Raw genomic sequence first — 16,319 nt, 5'->3', positions numbered from 1 at the left:
AGTGTGAGTGTGAGTGTGGGTGGGTGTGTGTGTGAGTGTGTGAGAGTGTGAGTGTGAGTGTGAGTGTGGGTGGGTGTGTGTGTGTGAGTGTGTGAGAGTGTGAGTGTGAGTGTGAGTGTGTGAGAGTGTGAGAGCGTGAGCGTGAGTGTGAACGGGAGAATGAGAGGCACCAATCGTACGGCGCTTCGGCAGAGCCAGGCCTGATGGCAGCGGCAGTATAACAAACAGGAAGGAGGGAGGGCAGGGGCGGGAACCACATCGTCCCGTTCCCCGGGGGGCGGCGGCATCAGGACGTCTCGTTGGAGCACTGGGTGCTCTCCTCGGTCACCAGGCAGGCCACGTGGGGGTAGCAGCGGGCCTTGCTCCCGGCGCAGGGCCGGTGCAGCCAGCCGAAGGCGCCGCGCGCCACCCCCCGCAGCATGCCCCGCACGGCCGAGGACGAGAAGTAGAAGATGAGCGGGTCCAGGCAGGCGTTGAAGGTGCTGAAGAGCAGCGCGTACACGCGCCAGCGGGGGCTGCGCCAGTGGACGAAGCCCACCACGTGCGACACGTTGTAGGGCCCGAAGCAGAGCACGAACACCAGCAGCGTGCCCAGCGCCATGCCGATGGCGCGCTGCCGCTTGGGCCGGCTGATGCTGGGCATGCGCGACAGGATGCGGATGAAGTTGACGTAGCAGAAGCAGCAGACCAGGAAGGGCACGCAGAAGAGCACCAGGAAGAGCTCCAGCCGCACGGGCAGCAGCACCTCCAGCTGCGCCGGCGAGAACTCCACGTAGCACGTGCTGCGTTCGTGCGGCTTGACCAGCGAGCCGTTGGCGGGCTGGAAGTACTGCATGATGTAGACGATGCTGCAGTGCGCCATGGAGACGGCCCAGAAGAGGACGCAGGCCGCCGCGGCGTACAGCGGCCGCCTCCGCAGCTTGTACTTGATGGGGAAGGCCACGCCCAGGTAGCGCTCCGCGCTGACGGCGGTCAGGAAGAAGGTGCTGTTGTAGATGGTGGTGTAGAACAGGAAGCCCGAGAGCGGGCACAGGAAGTAGGGCATGTCCCACGCCATGTCGTCGGCCGCCTCCTTCATCCGGAAGGGCAGGAAGAAGAGGAAGACCAGGTCCGACACGGTCAGGTTGAGGAGGAAGATGTCGATGGGCGTGGGCTTCTGCCGCACTTTCCGCGTGAAGGCGACGAGAGCCAGGATGTTGGCGGGCACCCCGGCGACGAACGTGATGATGTAGACCGACAGCACCAGGTTCTTGTGCGGGAGGTCCTCCCCCTTCTCCATCGTGCTTCAGACCCCGGCGTGACTCAACGGCGCAGGCTACAGAGGGATAGAGGCACAGCCGGTTACAGTACAGCCCGCAGCGTAGTGGTTAAGGTGCGTGACCGGGACCCGCAAGGTCGGCGGTTCTAATCCCGGTGTGGCCGCAATAAGATCCGCACAGCCGTTTGGGCCCTTGAGCAAGGCCCCTTAACCCTGCATTGCTCCAGGGGAGGATTGTCTCCTGCTTAGTCTAATCAACTGTACGTCGCTCTGGATAAGAGCCTCTGCCAAAATGCCAGTAATGTAATGTAATGTAATGTAATGTAATGTAATGTAATGAGTGTGATTTGGTGCGGGACAGAGATTCACAGTGTGAGCGGGAGGCAGGGGTGCATGCGAACTCGAACACCCTGTTAGGAAACACGCAGGGAGCACACCGGACAGAGATATTTCCTCTTTCCAAAGCTGGCAATAAAATGAGCCATTTGATGCCTTTCCCGACACGTCGACGGATGTATTGTGTAACGGAGCACGACGGACGTGATAAACACACAGAGTTCACGTTTAGACTTACATACGTGATAAACACACAGCGTTCACGCTTTAGACTTACATACGTGATAAACACACAGCGTTCACGTTTAGACTTACATACGTGATAAACACACAGCGTTCACGCTTTAGACTTACGTACGTGATAAACACACAGCGTTCAGGTTTAGACTTACATACGTGATAAACACACAGCGTTCACGCTTTAGACTTACGTACGTGATAAACACACAGCGTTCACGTTTAGACTTACATACGTGATAAACACACAGCGTTCACGTTTAGACTTACATTTCCAGCAGAGAGTCAATCTGCCCCGCGGGGTAGACGGGTGCACTTCCCTGAGACCTCGCCCGAGGGTTTACAGGGCCGTTCGCTTTTATACGAAGTTAATCATAAACACTGTAAAGGAGAGGCTGCCTATTATAAACCGCGCAGAGAAACCCGTCTGAAAAGTCCAACAACGTGTCACTATTGATAGCGTGCTATTACCACATACGTTCGAAGGTTCAAGCACTCCGGAGCTAATTTCTTCCTCCTCGTCTAAACACCCCGTCCCGTTCAAAATAAACAAACGGTTTCTACCGTGAAGGATCACGCCAGGAAAGGAAGGCTTTTTCCGCTAGGCTCCGGGAGACGGATCCCGTAAATGCTTCCTGAGACGCGGAATATTCCCGAGTGCGTTCAAAGCCGTGGGATGCAGAGCCTCAGTTTAGAACCAAACACAAATAAATCATAAAAAAAGTCATAGGATGGGCAGTTCACTTCTGCCCCAACCCTTCTTTTTTTTTATTTTAATTCAATCACTTCTACCACTCGGATGTTGCGATGATTGTTTTTAAATTGCATCAACTCTGATGGTTCCAGAATTGAAAAAAAATATTGCCCTTAATTTGCCCTTTGAGGATTTGTTTTTTTTAACCCTTCAACGTGCAAGATCACAAATATGTGATTAGAATGTTCGTAACTGGACGTCCTGACGATGACGGAACAATAACCACAAACAACTGGGTTCCAGAACACTGACTTAGAAGACATTTCCAAAAAAACCTGCCCTTTCACGGGTAACATCAATGACTTGACTTTCCTCAGCGAAGCAATTTGAAATGGATTTGACCACAGCCGTGGAGTTATTGGGGTAAAATAACTGTTTCTTTTCAAATTGTCAGCAATCTGCAGGAAATGTACGGGTATCTGAAGGGTCAGGGGATGTCAAATGCTGCTCTGATCTCGGCCTGTGCAGGTGTGGATCTGACTCACTGGAGTAAGGCCATGTTTCAGCACCAACCCTGATCCACGTATCTATAAGCCACCGCAACTAATGTGCCTGTCTGAGCAACACTGGAGGCACGCACTTCCTGTCAGCCATTTCCTGTGTGATTGTGCCCCGACTATCATAAAACAAGTCTTCAACAATGAGATTAAAAGTAACCAAGCACCCTAAACGAAACAGCCTCTGCCGTGGCAGTCAGGTAAATAAGAAGAACTGCGTCAGATGCCCCAAAAAATAAACAATGGGCTTTCATTGGCTCTGGCTGTTTATCAGACATTGCTCAGAAACAGTCGAGTGCATTTAAATGCACAGGGACAGGCCAAGCGTTTATAATGGTATTTTTTTATTCTTCCTCCTGCTACCTTCTGTGAAGACAGTTGCGATGAGTGAACTTTGGAAGGTAGTAAATTTTTAGATCTGTGGTAAAAGTTATTGTTTGTTTGTCTTTTTTGATTCCTCTTGTGCTCTGTGTTAGATCAGTGCACCGTCTTGTCTTTAGCTCAAACGCAGAGTTGTATCAAACGCATCTCAGTGCTTGTGCCGAACATTTCCAGTTTTGCTGTCTCATTCCCACTTGTCTCCTGCCTCTTCACGGCTTTTGTCAGGTGTAAATGGATGAGTTCCACGCCGAGACCAACTCACTTGCGACCCCTAGTGGCAGCCCGTTACCAATGGCCAGAAAGATCCATGACCAAACCAAGATCTCATTGAAGTTAAAGCATTGTAGTCTTCAATAATCACCCAGTATATACAGTCTCAGAATTAATGGTACAAAAAGTGGCTAAAAAGCTTGTCATTGGGGCGGTACCCAATAGGTACATAAAATATTACCCCTATCCAGCAATGTATAATTAACTTGTACCTATTTTTGCTTGGGAAACAAGATATCAAACATAACAATTTGTATCAATAGAGAACAAGGGAAAGTTGATCCTTGAAGAACAAAAATGTACCTCCACTGTCACTTTATCCCTCTGAGTGTACTCTATATACATTATCTAAAGAAGTATCTTACTTTGAAAAATGAGTCTGTGAGATTAGAATCATTAATATTATACGCAGAAGGCCGATGCTTTTTGAGAGGGTATATATCAAGGAACGACCAAACTGCATGTTTTGGTCAATAGCAGGGATTGGTTTTTTAATGAATCTAATCTCACATGTTTAGACTGCCAGGCACATTAATGGAGCTCCATGCAGTAATGTCTCTCAGCAAATAAGATCTACATTCAATCAGTTTCGGGCCCGGAAAATGAATAATATCAATTAATTATCTTATTGAATTCATAGGTTTTTAGGCTTATCCTTCCTGAATGTTGATGAGAAAAAAAAAATTCATCTTTTCACTCATCTTTTTTATAATTTTTTTTTATTCCTGGTCAATTAATGAGCAATTGAAATACTGATCCAAGTGGCTGATTAGCAATCTCTTTGTTCAAAATTTAAATAATTGGAATTTCAGCCTCTTCCTTCGTTCTTCACGACCACCGACCAGCTAAAATAAGCTGCACACAGTCTGTCTGTTAGATCACACATAACTGCCCGGTCAGCAACAAATCCTGCTGTCTATTCAAATAGGAGGTAACACTTTATTTTACGACCTGTTAATTACCTAGTATTTACTGGATGGGGACCAGGTACTTATTAGGTCACTATTCTTATTTCAGAGGTAAGTGCTATGAAACGGGCTGTAAAGCCTATTTACATAGTATTTACAGTGCATGGGGTACTCATTGACTTTCATAGTACTTACCACCGAAGTCAAAGTGGGTACCTTTTAATTACACTGGTAGCTGTGTAGTTACCACTAAATAACAGGTCATTAACTGACTGTAAAATAAAGCCTTGCCAAATAGGTTGTACTTAGAATAGTAATTGCAATTGTGAATGCATTTGAAATACATTAACCTTGCTTACTAAATGAACAGAAAGTTTATTCTCACCTACAGGTTAAAATCCCACATGGAAAAATATATATTGCCAAATACTTCAAATGTATTGCCATATAATTAAAATGGAAAATATATGCTGATCCTTCCTCATATGTCTCTCTTAAATTTAAAACATATGAAGGGTCCATTTTTTTATATTTGGGTTGACATTATTTATATTTAAACACATATCTAACATTTCAAAATATGTTTGTTTTTGTTTTTTATTTCTGTGCGGGACGACGTATCCAAAAATGCCTCATAGATTAATCAGAAAAGCGATGTGAAGTCAAGATGAAATGAGTCATTGGAACGTACCTATCAATTTCAGCAAGTCCACCACCTTCTCCTTAGATGAGGGTCCGGGTTAGTCGTCCTGTCGACCGCGCCGTTTATAGCAGCGAGAGGGCGGCCGCGAATTACGCGTCGCATGAGACTTCAGCTGCAGTTTCCTTTTTTCCGGGAAGGTAGACTTCCTACGAAGACCCAACTTTCTTCATTCGTTGTGTGTGTTGCGTCAGCAGCGATGGCTCGTAGCCCCACGCTGCTTCTGGGCGCTGTGGGGGCTGAGGGGCCTAGTTTGTGGACACACACTGTTTGATATGCTCTCAGTCCAGAGAGATGTAGGGACCGGGTCCACTTAAGGGTGTTTCAGCATTCTCTCTGCAGTTACACAGCTGTGTGTGTGTGGGGTTTTTACACAAGCCTACGATGCTATAGGACACACAGCTGTGTGTGTAGGGTTTTTACACAAGCCTACGATGCTATAGGACACACAGGTGTGTGTGTGGGGTTTTTACACAAGCCTACGATGCTATAGGACACACAGCTGTGTGTGTAGGGTTTTTACACAAGCCTACGATGCTATAGGACACACAGGTGTGTGTGTGGGGTTTTTACACAAGCCTACGATGCTATAGGACACACAGGTGTGTGTGTGGGGTTTTTACACAAGCCTACGATGCTATAGGACACACATCATTCAGTTAATGAGGTTTACTGTGTGTCATTCATTCTGGGTATGACTTCTCTTGCCTTTTTTTTTTAACATTTAAATGTTATTTGTTTTGTGTTTTTTTGGGGGGTTTTCACAGTAAGGCTCAATGTAGGTCGACAGCAGCCATCGGGGGGGGGGGGGGGGGTGTCTGAGATCTGGCCCGTTAACGAGAGAGTTCTCTTAATAATTTTACACTTCATACCGTAACGCAGATCAAGCACAACAACACAACGGAAAGTTCTGTGTGAATGCCCCTTGTCTTACTCAACTGAGTATTTTTTTGTAGGAGATGGGGGGGGGGGGGGGGGGCATTGTGGGGGAAATGGGGGATAGGTGCAGATGGCAGACAGAAAATTGAGGTTTAGTCTCCGTTGCACTTTACCCAGAAGGTCCGTGCCGATCGGTGCAGAGTCAGACCGATAAAGATCTAGCCCAATGAGTCACAGCCCTGTGGTCTGCCCACAACCTGCCCCAACCCTGCCAGAGCCCTTCTGTCTCCCAGCAACCACTTCCCACACGGCCAATGCTGGTGAAGCTGCAGATCAGTACATTATTACATTATTACATTATTGGCATTTGGCAGACGCTCTTATCCAGAGCGACGTACAGTTGATTAGACTAAGCAGGAGACAATCCTCCCCTGGAGCAATGCAGGGTTAAGGGCCTTGCTCAAGGGCCCAACGGCTGTGCGGATCTTATTGTGGCTACACCGGGATTAGAACCACCGACCTTGCGTGTCCCAGTCATGTACCTCACAACCACTACGCTACAGGCCGCCCTTGCCAGATCAGCGTCCTCATCCTGGATTCGACAAAAGTACACAGTTGCGCTGACATTGTGTCTTTCAGGCAAGGAGAAGTGAAACTGGGCCCTGGCTTTTTTAATACAGACACTAGGACCTGCGGTTATTCCCCACACTGCGAAAGCAATTTCTCTATTTTGTGAGTGGTTCCCTTTTGAAATCGCGAAATTTGAGGCTTTCCAGGCTGTTCTCGGCGCACTGAAACGTGGTAAGACGCGAGGCACAGGAGTTATCGGCAGTAATCTGCCATAATAGCGCGGGGAATTTGTTGCAAATTGTAAATGTTATTTGGAAAATGCGTTTATTTGTAAATACATGCTGTCAGTTGTATGTGCTGTGACCAATATTTGTACATTATATCAATTTGTGTTCGAGACTTGCGTTGGGTCTGGTCTGTAAAGCACACGATTATGCAGACGTACTGTACATTGTGAATTAAAATATACAGAGGTCATATAATTAATGTTGCTCACCATAATAAGTTGTTTTTTTTAAATATATATATAAATTTATTTCAAAAAACAAAGATTTTCTTTGAAAACCTGCATACAGCTGTGTGTCACATACCATCGTAGGCTGATGTAAAAATCACAAACACACACCTGTGTGTCCTATAGCATCGTAGGCTTGTGTAAAAACCCCATACACACACCTGTGTGTCCTATAGCATCGTAGGCTTGTGTAAAAACCCCACACACACACCTGTGTGTCCTATAGCATCGTAGGCTTGTGTAAAAACCCTACACACACACCTGTGTGTCCTATAGCATCGTAGGCTTGTGTAAAAACCCCACACACACACAGCTGTGTAACTGCAGAGAGAATGCTGAAACACCCTTAAGTGGACCCGTTCCCTACATCTCTCTGGACTGAGAGCATATCAAACGGTGTGTGTCCACAAACTAGGCCCCTCAGCTCCCACAGCGCCCAGGAGCAGCGTGGGGCTACGAGCCGTCGCTACTGACGCAACACACACAACGAATGAAGAAAGTTGGGTCTTGGCACAAAGTCTGAAATTGGCTGCGGAGCCCCTCTGAGATCCTTGCACACACACACACACACATACACAGTGATGGATGAAGTCCTCCATAATTACCCATAACCCCACACTGATGGCTCACGCTGTGTGAAAGGGGGGGGTGGGGGTGGAGTTATGGTGTAGGGGTACAAACTTCAGGTTGTGAATTATGTAACAGATAGTGACAGGCCTAAAGATGGGCGGACACAAACAGGCACAATGACATTGAAATACATGTCATTTGGCTGACGCTTTGATCCAAAGCGACTTACAGTTGATTAGACTAAGCAGGAGACAGTCCTCTCCTGGAGCAGTGCAGGGTTAAGGGCCTTGCTCAAGGGCCCAACAGCTATGCAAACCTATTGTGGCTACACCGGGATTAGAACCACCGACCTTGCGGGTCCCAGGCATGCACCTTAACGACTACACTACAGGCCAAGACAGACAGACAGACAGGCAGACAGACAGACAGGCAAGTAGAGTGACATGGAATCAGAATTTGGAATCAAATCACATGCAACAGTGTTCAGCACAATTTTAGATCACAGATCTAGGTTGCATTGCTTGCATTTAATTACTAATTTTGTCATGTTGTTGGGGATGTTGTAGTTATGGGAATGTTGTAATAATGGGTATGCTGTATTTATGGGAACGTTTTGTTTGGGAGAAGGAGACTACATGTCAATGTGGGAATGTTGTAATGTTGTAATCCGTTTCAAGGCCCTAGTGTTGGCATTTCAAGCTGCTAAGGGGACTGCCCCACCTTATATACAATCCCTGATCACTCCCTACTCCCCAGCTAGACCACTCCGGTCTGCCAGCTCTGGTCGCCTTATGGTTCCCTCTCTGCGTGCACCTGGCGGTCGAGCTGCACGTTCACGCCTGTTTTCCGTTCTGGTTCCTCAGTGGTGGAATGACTTGCCTACCACTGTCAGAACAGCAGAATCCCTCCCCCTATTTCGACGCAGACTCAAAACCCACCTTTTCAAACTCTACCTTAGTCCTCCCTCCTGATTTCCCCTGCCCCTCCTTTCTGATATCCCTATCCTTGTCTAACCCCCCCAAAAAAAAAAAAAAAAAAAAAAAAAAAAAATGCACTTATGATGACAACTATGTTTAGAACAGCATTTCATGTGTATTTTGCTAGTTTCTGGATTTGATGCTTTGACTTATGGTAGAACCTATGCACTTGTAAGTCGCTTTGGATGACTAAAATGTAAATGTAAAAAAAAAAAGTAATAATATGGGTGCTGTACTTATGGGAACATTGGGACACTGACGTGCAGTTTGGGAGAGTGAGACTAGATGTCAAATCTAAACCACAATTCTGTCTTCCTGTTGCCCTCTTTTGAATTCTTTTTTTAAAACCATACAGACTTCCTGTTGTTACCGCTGATCTAGTCTTGAGTACAGGCAAGTTAGTCATCGAGTCTGTGTGTTCAGCAGTGATGCGCGCGTTGCAGATAAATGTATTGAGAAAATGAACCGCAGGAAAAGCTAATGTTTCTTTTTCTTTAAGTGTGTTGTCTCCCTCTAGTGGCAGTAATTGAGACCTGCAGAAATTTAAAAGGACGATCTCTCTCTCACACACACACACACACACCCCTCTCACAATCACAAACACAGTGTGTGTGCAAGCATGCATGCGAGTGAGAGTGAGAGTGAGAGTGAGAGAGAGAGAGTGAGAGAGAGAGAGAGAGAGAGAGAGAGAGAGAGAGAGAAAATTCCAGTCCTGGAGGGCCACAGTGTCTGCAGGTTTAACTCCAGTCCTGGAGGGGGCGCTGTGTCTACAGGTTTAACTCCAGTCCTGGAGGGCCGCAGCGTCTGCAGGTTTAACTCCAGTCCTGGAGGGCCGCAGCGTCTGCAGGTTTAACTCCAGTCCTGGAGGGCCGCAGTGTCTGTAGGTTTAACTCCAGTCCTGGAGGGCCGCAGTGTCTGCAGGTTTAACTCCAGTCCTGGAGGGGGCGCTGTGTCTGCAGGTTTAACTCCAGTCCTGGAGGGCCGCAGTGTCTGTAGGTTTAACTCCAGTCCTGGAGGGGGCGCTGTATCTGCAGGTTTAACTCCAGTCCTGGAGGGCCGCAGTGTCTGCAGGTTTAACTCCAGTCCTGGAGGGCCGCAGTGTCTGCAGGTTTAACTCCAGTCCTGGAGGGCCGCAGTGTCTGCAGGTTTAACTCCAGTCCTGGAGGGCCGCAGTGTCTGCAGGTTTTACTCCAGTCCTGGAGGGCCGTAGTGTCTGCTGGTTTAACTCCAGTCCTGGAGGGCCGCAGTGTCTGCAGGTTTAACTCCAGTCCTGGAGGGCCGCAGTGTCTGCAGGTTTAACTCCAGTCCTGGAGGGCCGCAGTGTCTGCAGGTTTAACTCCAGTCCTGGAGGGGCAGACAGGGCTCAGCCTAGTCCTGAGCCCCTGAGGATTCTCATCAGAACTCACATGTAATTAACGTAATTAATTAATCAAATAATTAATCTCTTTTATTCCATTTCATTAGAGCAGGAATGGGCAAGAAGGACCACATCTGTTTTCCGGAACTTCTGCTCTCAATTACTTAAGTAGACCGATCGCACATTATCTGAAATTCGCTTTTCTTTATGATGAGCTCAGGAATGCGTCGCAGACGACTCCTGCCTTCAGTTCTTGCGTCTCCATGCGAAACAGCCCCCTGCACTTAACCTGCGAGTGAACTGGAGTTGGCGTAGGAGGGTAATTAGCTAATTGGGCCTGTGTAATTGGTGGAAGCAAAAATCAGCACAAACATCAGCCCGGCAGGACCTGAACTGCCCTCTCCTACACTCGAGTGTGCATTTTATATCTTTATGATGCAATTAGCTACTACATGTGCTCCCAAGCCCAGTACATGCTAGTCTTCTCCCCAAACTTAATTGCAATTCCTGTCGTATGAAGTGCTGTCGATTGTTTTTAATTAGAAATGATATCTATTGGGGGATGGTTTACTCTTTAAATGCCACATTACAGGATGAATATTCCATGATTAACTTTGGGATTTCACTTCTTTAGACTGCAAAGGCTTTAATTTTCCGCGATGCGCCGTGGTGAATAGTTCCTTTTGAAAGATGTCACGTTTCGCGTCGCTTAACTGATTGACCTACAGCTGAAACCAGGGAACTGCTAAATGCTGAAAGTATCATATAATATATAGGATAACTGGTCATTGAAGTCGAAACTCTCCGTGGAAAATGAAATGTTCAAAGAAAAACCCATTTGGTTCCCAGCCAGCCTCGGGAGTCAAGACATCGCTCGCTGTACAAGCTGATTTTCAGCTACTTGAAATGTACAGTACTGTGCAGAAGTCTGAGGCACCCTAGATTTTATTATATATATGTTCCTTTTTTTGTGTGTCTTAGTATAAAAGAACACATTTGAGATTTCCAAAAATATTTATTTTCCAAAAGATTTAATTTTACAGAGACATTTTTTGTATTTAATTTTTAAAAAGTTAAATATTACTGTAAGCAATTGACTACTTTTTACATAAAAACTTGATCAAGGCTGTCTGAGATCAGAAGCAAGGAGCCAACCAAAGTCTGCAGAAGATCTGTGGCAATTTCTCCAACATGTTTGGAACAACCTCCCTGCTGATTGTCTTATAGAACTGCAGGGCAGCGTTGACTATCTCAGAGAAGCGATGCAGTTCCTTGCTCAGACCGCTAACCTCAGAATGAGCCTATACCACCATCAGGAGGTGAGCAGTATTATTGTCAAAAGAGGAATGATTTTAGCCTCTCTAGTAAGACCTAAACATGAATATGTTAGAGCAGGGGTCTGCAGGTTTTTGTGGTTCCCTTTCAATCAACTGCCAATTAACGCCTTGAGAACAAGGCATGTGGATACTTCAACCAATCAATGACTTGAATTAAACCGCAGGCCCCCAGAACATTCCAAAACCATAGACCCTGCGGCCCTCCAGGACTGGAGTTAAACCAACAGACCCTGCGGCCCTCCAGGACTGGAGTTAAACCAACAGACCCTGCGGCCCTCCAGGACTGGAGTTAAACCTGCAGACACTGCGGCCCTCCAGGACTGGAGTTAAACCAACAGACCCTGCGGCCCTCCAGGACTGGAGTTTGACACCTGTGTGTTAGAGGGTAAACCTGTTCAGTTATGGAATGTTTACCACTGCTTCTAACAACAGAGATGATATTTGTAGAATAATGCAAAAATCCAGCTAGCTGCGTTCTCCACCTTCAGGCAAAACAGAAAAAAGCCGAATTGGTTTCCGCTTTGGAGCTGGAACTGCTTCTAAAAATTTTGATTTCAACTGTCAGGCCTCAACGACCGTTATCTATATCGGCATTGAGATTTTCAAACAATTATTTCATTTCTTTTTTACAGATTGCATTCAAATCAAAGGCTCTTTCTGGCCACCTTTTTGCGCTGCTGGGCCATGTTGGCAGATTGGGTCTCTGAACCCCAAATTCCTGGTGTTCTGGGCTCCACACAGCAATGCTCCCAGGAGAAGACTCCAGGACATCCAAGACGGGATACAGAGGGAGATAAATCTCGCGGCACGCCTCTTAACTGCGCAGAATGTTTCCCCGTGTGTACGGAGGGGAGAGGCAGATAGTGAGACCACATTCCTGTGGTCTAAACAGACCAGGCTGTTCAATCACGACATGACACTCACTGGACTTTGAGCTAGTTTGCCTTATCAAATCGTCGCGTCTGTATCTCAACGGCAATAAGGCAAACTAGACATCCCACAGGAAGCAGCAGTTAGAAAACATGGTAACATGTTAACCAGTTTTTTCAGAGGTTCCAGTAAAGCAAGACGCTAAACTGGAATTTCTTCAGTAATTATCCAACTGCCAGCGGGTCCCCTCCGGATAAATGCCTACATGTAAATGTGAGCCTGTATGAGTTGGCACACTACATACAGCAGTGAAAGGCAGTGTGCAGAGATTAACCACATCAGAAGGCCACTGTGTACACCTCAAATTTACTGTGGTAAAGAAGCCAACAAAAAGTTTATTCCCCTTCCCAACACACGAGTGTACACACACACACACACACACACACAACCCCTATATGTCTGGAAACTGGTTAATTTCTGCAGTGGATCATGGGTAATATCACTGATGTAGAAGTACTCTGAACGGGCAGCCTGTAGCGTAGTGGTTAAGGTGAATGACTGGGACACACAAGGTCGGTGGTTCTAATCCTGGTGTAGCCACAATAAGGTCGGCACAGCCGTTGGGCCCTTGAGCAAGGCCCTTAACCCTGCATTGCTCCAGGGGAGGATTGTCTCCTGCTTAGTCTAATTAACTGTACATCACTCTGGATAAGAGCGTCTGCCAAATGACAATAATGTAATGTAATATAATGTAATGTACTCTCACAAACACACACACCCACCTTGTAGGCCTGGAAACTGGCTCATTTCTGCAGTGGATCATGGGTAATATCGCTGATGTAGAAGCACTCTCACAAACACACACACACACACACACACACACACACTCACACACAGAGAGAACAGGCGTGTCATCATTAGAGACCACATGTAAAACAGCCGGAGGAGTTTTCATCACGCTCTCCGTTTCCAATCCCCACAAACCCACGCCACTGTTAAATCTCTCCCAGGAGCAGAGATCGCAATCACCTCGCACTGTTCTACGTGCGGGAGATAAGGGTGACAGACTTCACCCCGGCTGCTCCGTTAACGCCTGCGATTCGCAGATAGGTTGTCGTCGGCACCACAACACGTCGAGGCGAGGAAGCATCCATTCGTGCTATTGTGCTGGAAATTTATTTAACGCAAGCTTTTTAATCTGCATTGTATCCAGCGACGCCTGAACACATTTAAGTGTATTCATTTCACATAAGAGGTAGAAAGAAATTATTAGGTTTCACCAAGAGCGAGCGAATAAAGGGAAAAGCCGGCGTAGTTGTTTCCGCCACACGGAGCCAGTACCGTTGCGTTCGGGTGTGCTTGTGACGTTCAGCATGGAATGGAATTCTAGAGATGGAATACAACGCCTCAATTCCGTTAGTACGTTTCAAACTGACATTCAGCTGATGGAAGCAGAGAGTGTTTTCCCTCTTGGCTGACCTTCCGTCTTCATACATGTTCATACATGTAGCGGGGTTAGCTCAGCTAGTCCGCTAGCAAGCACGGCGAAGTGCAGTGGAAGCGAAGGTTCGTGGCATCTCGCCCGTTACATACGGTACATGAAGGCTACATGATTTGCCTCACGTTGCCGCAACGTGCTATGGAATTACACACACACACACACACACACACACACACACAGGTACATGACTGCGACCCGCAAGGTCGGTGCTTCGGTCCCCGGTGTAGCCACAATAAGATCCGCACAGCTGTTGGGCCCTTGAGCAAGGCCCTTAACCCTGCATTGCTCCAGGGGCGGATTGTCTCCTGCTTAGTCTAATCAACTGTACGTCGCTCTGGATAAGAGCGTCTGCCAAATGCCATTAATGTAATGTAATGTAATGACATCAAGTACCACAGTACAGCAGCAAAACATTTTTATTGTAAAGTTATTGTAATTGTACTTGTTTGCAAAGTTATCTCGTTTCATAATTTATTCAAAGTTCATATTTTGTGGCTTACAAATATTGGAATTTCCAGAATTCAAAATATTTTCCCTGAGTTAAATGATGTATTGGGAGTTGAAGGACAATCACAATTATGTTCAAACAAAATATTGTAAAAATATAAAACATATTAAGACTACACGTTAGCAGTAATATATACACTGTATCTGTGTGTTCATATAGCATTGTTCATTTAAATATATATATATATTAGCGATCATGTAAACGGTTATTAAATTATCTCCCTTTTGCCATGAATAGACTCGTGCCAAACGGCGTCTTCCGAACGCCCATTTCCACGGGAATCTACAATGGGCGCGTGGCAGTGCAATTCTTTCAACAATGTCCCCCCCGTGGGGAAGCCATTCAACCGACGGGTACCGCTTCAGATTGCCATCTTTCCTTTGTGCGAGTTCATTGTCGAAGTCAAAATATTTCATCGGCGAAACATAATGGACAGTCCCGCGCCTTATTGTGGCGGCGGTGCGAGCGCGGGGCGCCCCGCGTAGTCACCGGAGATATGCGGAACCCAGACGGAGCAGACGCGCGCTATAGGAATTGCAAATTAATTAACTTTCAAATTACAACTTGATATGGGGCCGTTAAAAACGCAGGTCTTCCATTATATTCGGACATCAGTCTCACTGCCATTCAACAATAAACCCGCACAACGGAAGGAAAGCGACAATCTGAGCGCATTGTCTCCAATGTCCCACAGCTCCCCGGGAAAAGTTTCGTTCCCACGACGCCTGCGTTAAGGCCAATTCACAACAATAACGATAACTCGAACTATAACAATAACGATGTGAGCATCCACACTTATGAACGATAACGTTCTGGAAATAGTCTCTCGCCTATATCATCTGCCATTTTGTACGTGACGTCCTCTAAATTCGGTTGAATTTTGATTTGCTGTCAGTGTTTTATCATTCGTGCAGCTACTAAACATCGCTCTGAAAGTGATCGCGAAGATATCGTTCGTCACGGTTGTTGTCCATGGCGGCGTCCACAGCACAACTATAACGACAGTGACAAACGATATCATTGGGATGACTTTAAGAGTGATTTTTTCCAGCTGATAAAACACTGACAGGCAATCAAATCCATCCAAATTTACACGGCGTCACGAATTTAAACGGCAGATGACATAGCCAATTTGGAGTACGTTATCCATCATCACGTATGCTCACATCGTTATAGTTACAGTTATAGCAGTTAGTGTGGACGGGCCTGTCTTCGCCGACCTCCTCGGCAGACTCGAAGCGAGAGACAGTCCGACACGCCTCGCCGTGCTCCGCTCCGCTCCTTCACCGTCTCGGTCTGACCCAGGCCGGCTGCTGTGCGGGAGAGATGAATGACACATTTCATTACGCGCTCGTCACAAAATCCCAACAACACGCGCCGATGCCCGCCTGCCTGCCTGCCCATAGACCGAGACGCTCCCGCGCTCGCTGACGCTCTCGAACACCGCCGCGCGCTCGTCTCGCGCTTGGAGGGCAGCGGGCAAGAACACGGGGAGCGCCGTCAAGCGACTTACACACTCCGCCACGTCCGTAACAAGGAAGATGTTGCGACTCTGCTGAAACGGAGATGCGCTTTTTTTAATTTTTATATACGGCCTCCCGCAGTGAAATATCGGGCTCCAGTGCGCTGCGGAGTGACAGGTGCGGTCCCGGCGGAGTGGCCGGCTCGTTAGGCGCGATGACTCACCTGTCTCTGGTTGGTCGGGTGCCTGTGTCCCGCCGTCGGGTGGGGGTGAGCGCCGTTGCCGTGGTGATGGTGGTGCGGGGCGGGGTGCCCGTGAGGCGCGTGTTGGGGGTGCCTCTGTCGATGGTGGGGGTCGGGGTGGCGGTGCTGGGCGGCGTGTGGAGGCTGCTGGGGGCGTGCGGCGGGCTGGGGGAGGTGTTGCCGGGGGAGCG

The 16,319-nt window shown here is 47.3% G+C and overlaps 1 protein-coding gene across 1 annotated transcript; it reads right to left on the bottom strand.

Moving 5' to 3' along the window:
- Positions 1–224: 224 nt before the first annotated feature.
- On the bottom strand, positions 225–5,454 carry LOC133138444 (free fatty acid receptor 3-like). Its single transcript, XM_061257222.1, has 2 exons — positions 5,333–5,454; positions 225–1,315 (listed from the first exon to the last, which is right to left on the bottom strand). Exon 2 carries the CDS (start codon positions 1,277–1,279, stop codon positions 287–289), a length of 993 nt encoding a protein of 330 aa, XP_061113206.1. The 5' UTR covers positions 1,280–1,315; positions 5,333–5,454; the 3' UTR covers positions 225–286.
- Between the last annotated feature and the right edge of the window lie 10,865 nt (positions 5,455–16,319).

The sequence above is a fragment of the Conger conger genome, chromosome 1 (assembly GCF_963514075.1).
Source record: "Conger conger chromosome 1, fConCon1.1, whole genome shotgun sequence".
Classification (NCBI taxonomy): domain Eukaryota; kingdom Metazoa; phylum Chordata; class Actinopteri; order Anguilliformes; family Congridae; genus Conger; species Conger conger.
Note: the sequence above shows the minus strand (reverse complement) of the source record. Positions and strands in the feature narration are given on the sequence as shown.

Coding starts and splice junctions, on each gene's coding strand:
- LOC133138444 (XM_061257222.1), bottom strand. CDS start 1,279: ATGGAGAAGGGGGAGGACCTCCCGCACAAGAACCTGGTGCTGTCGGTC.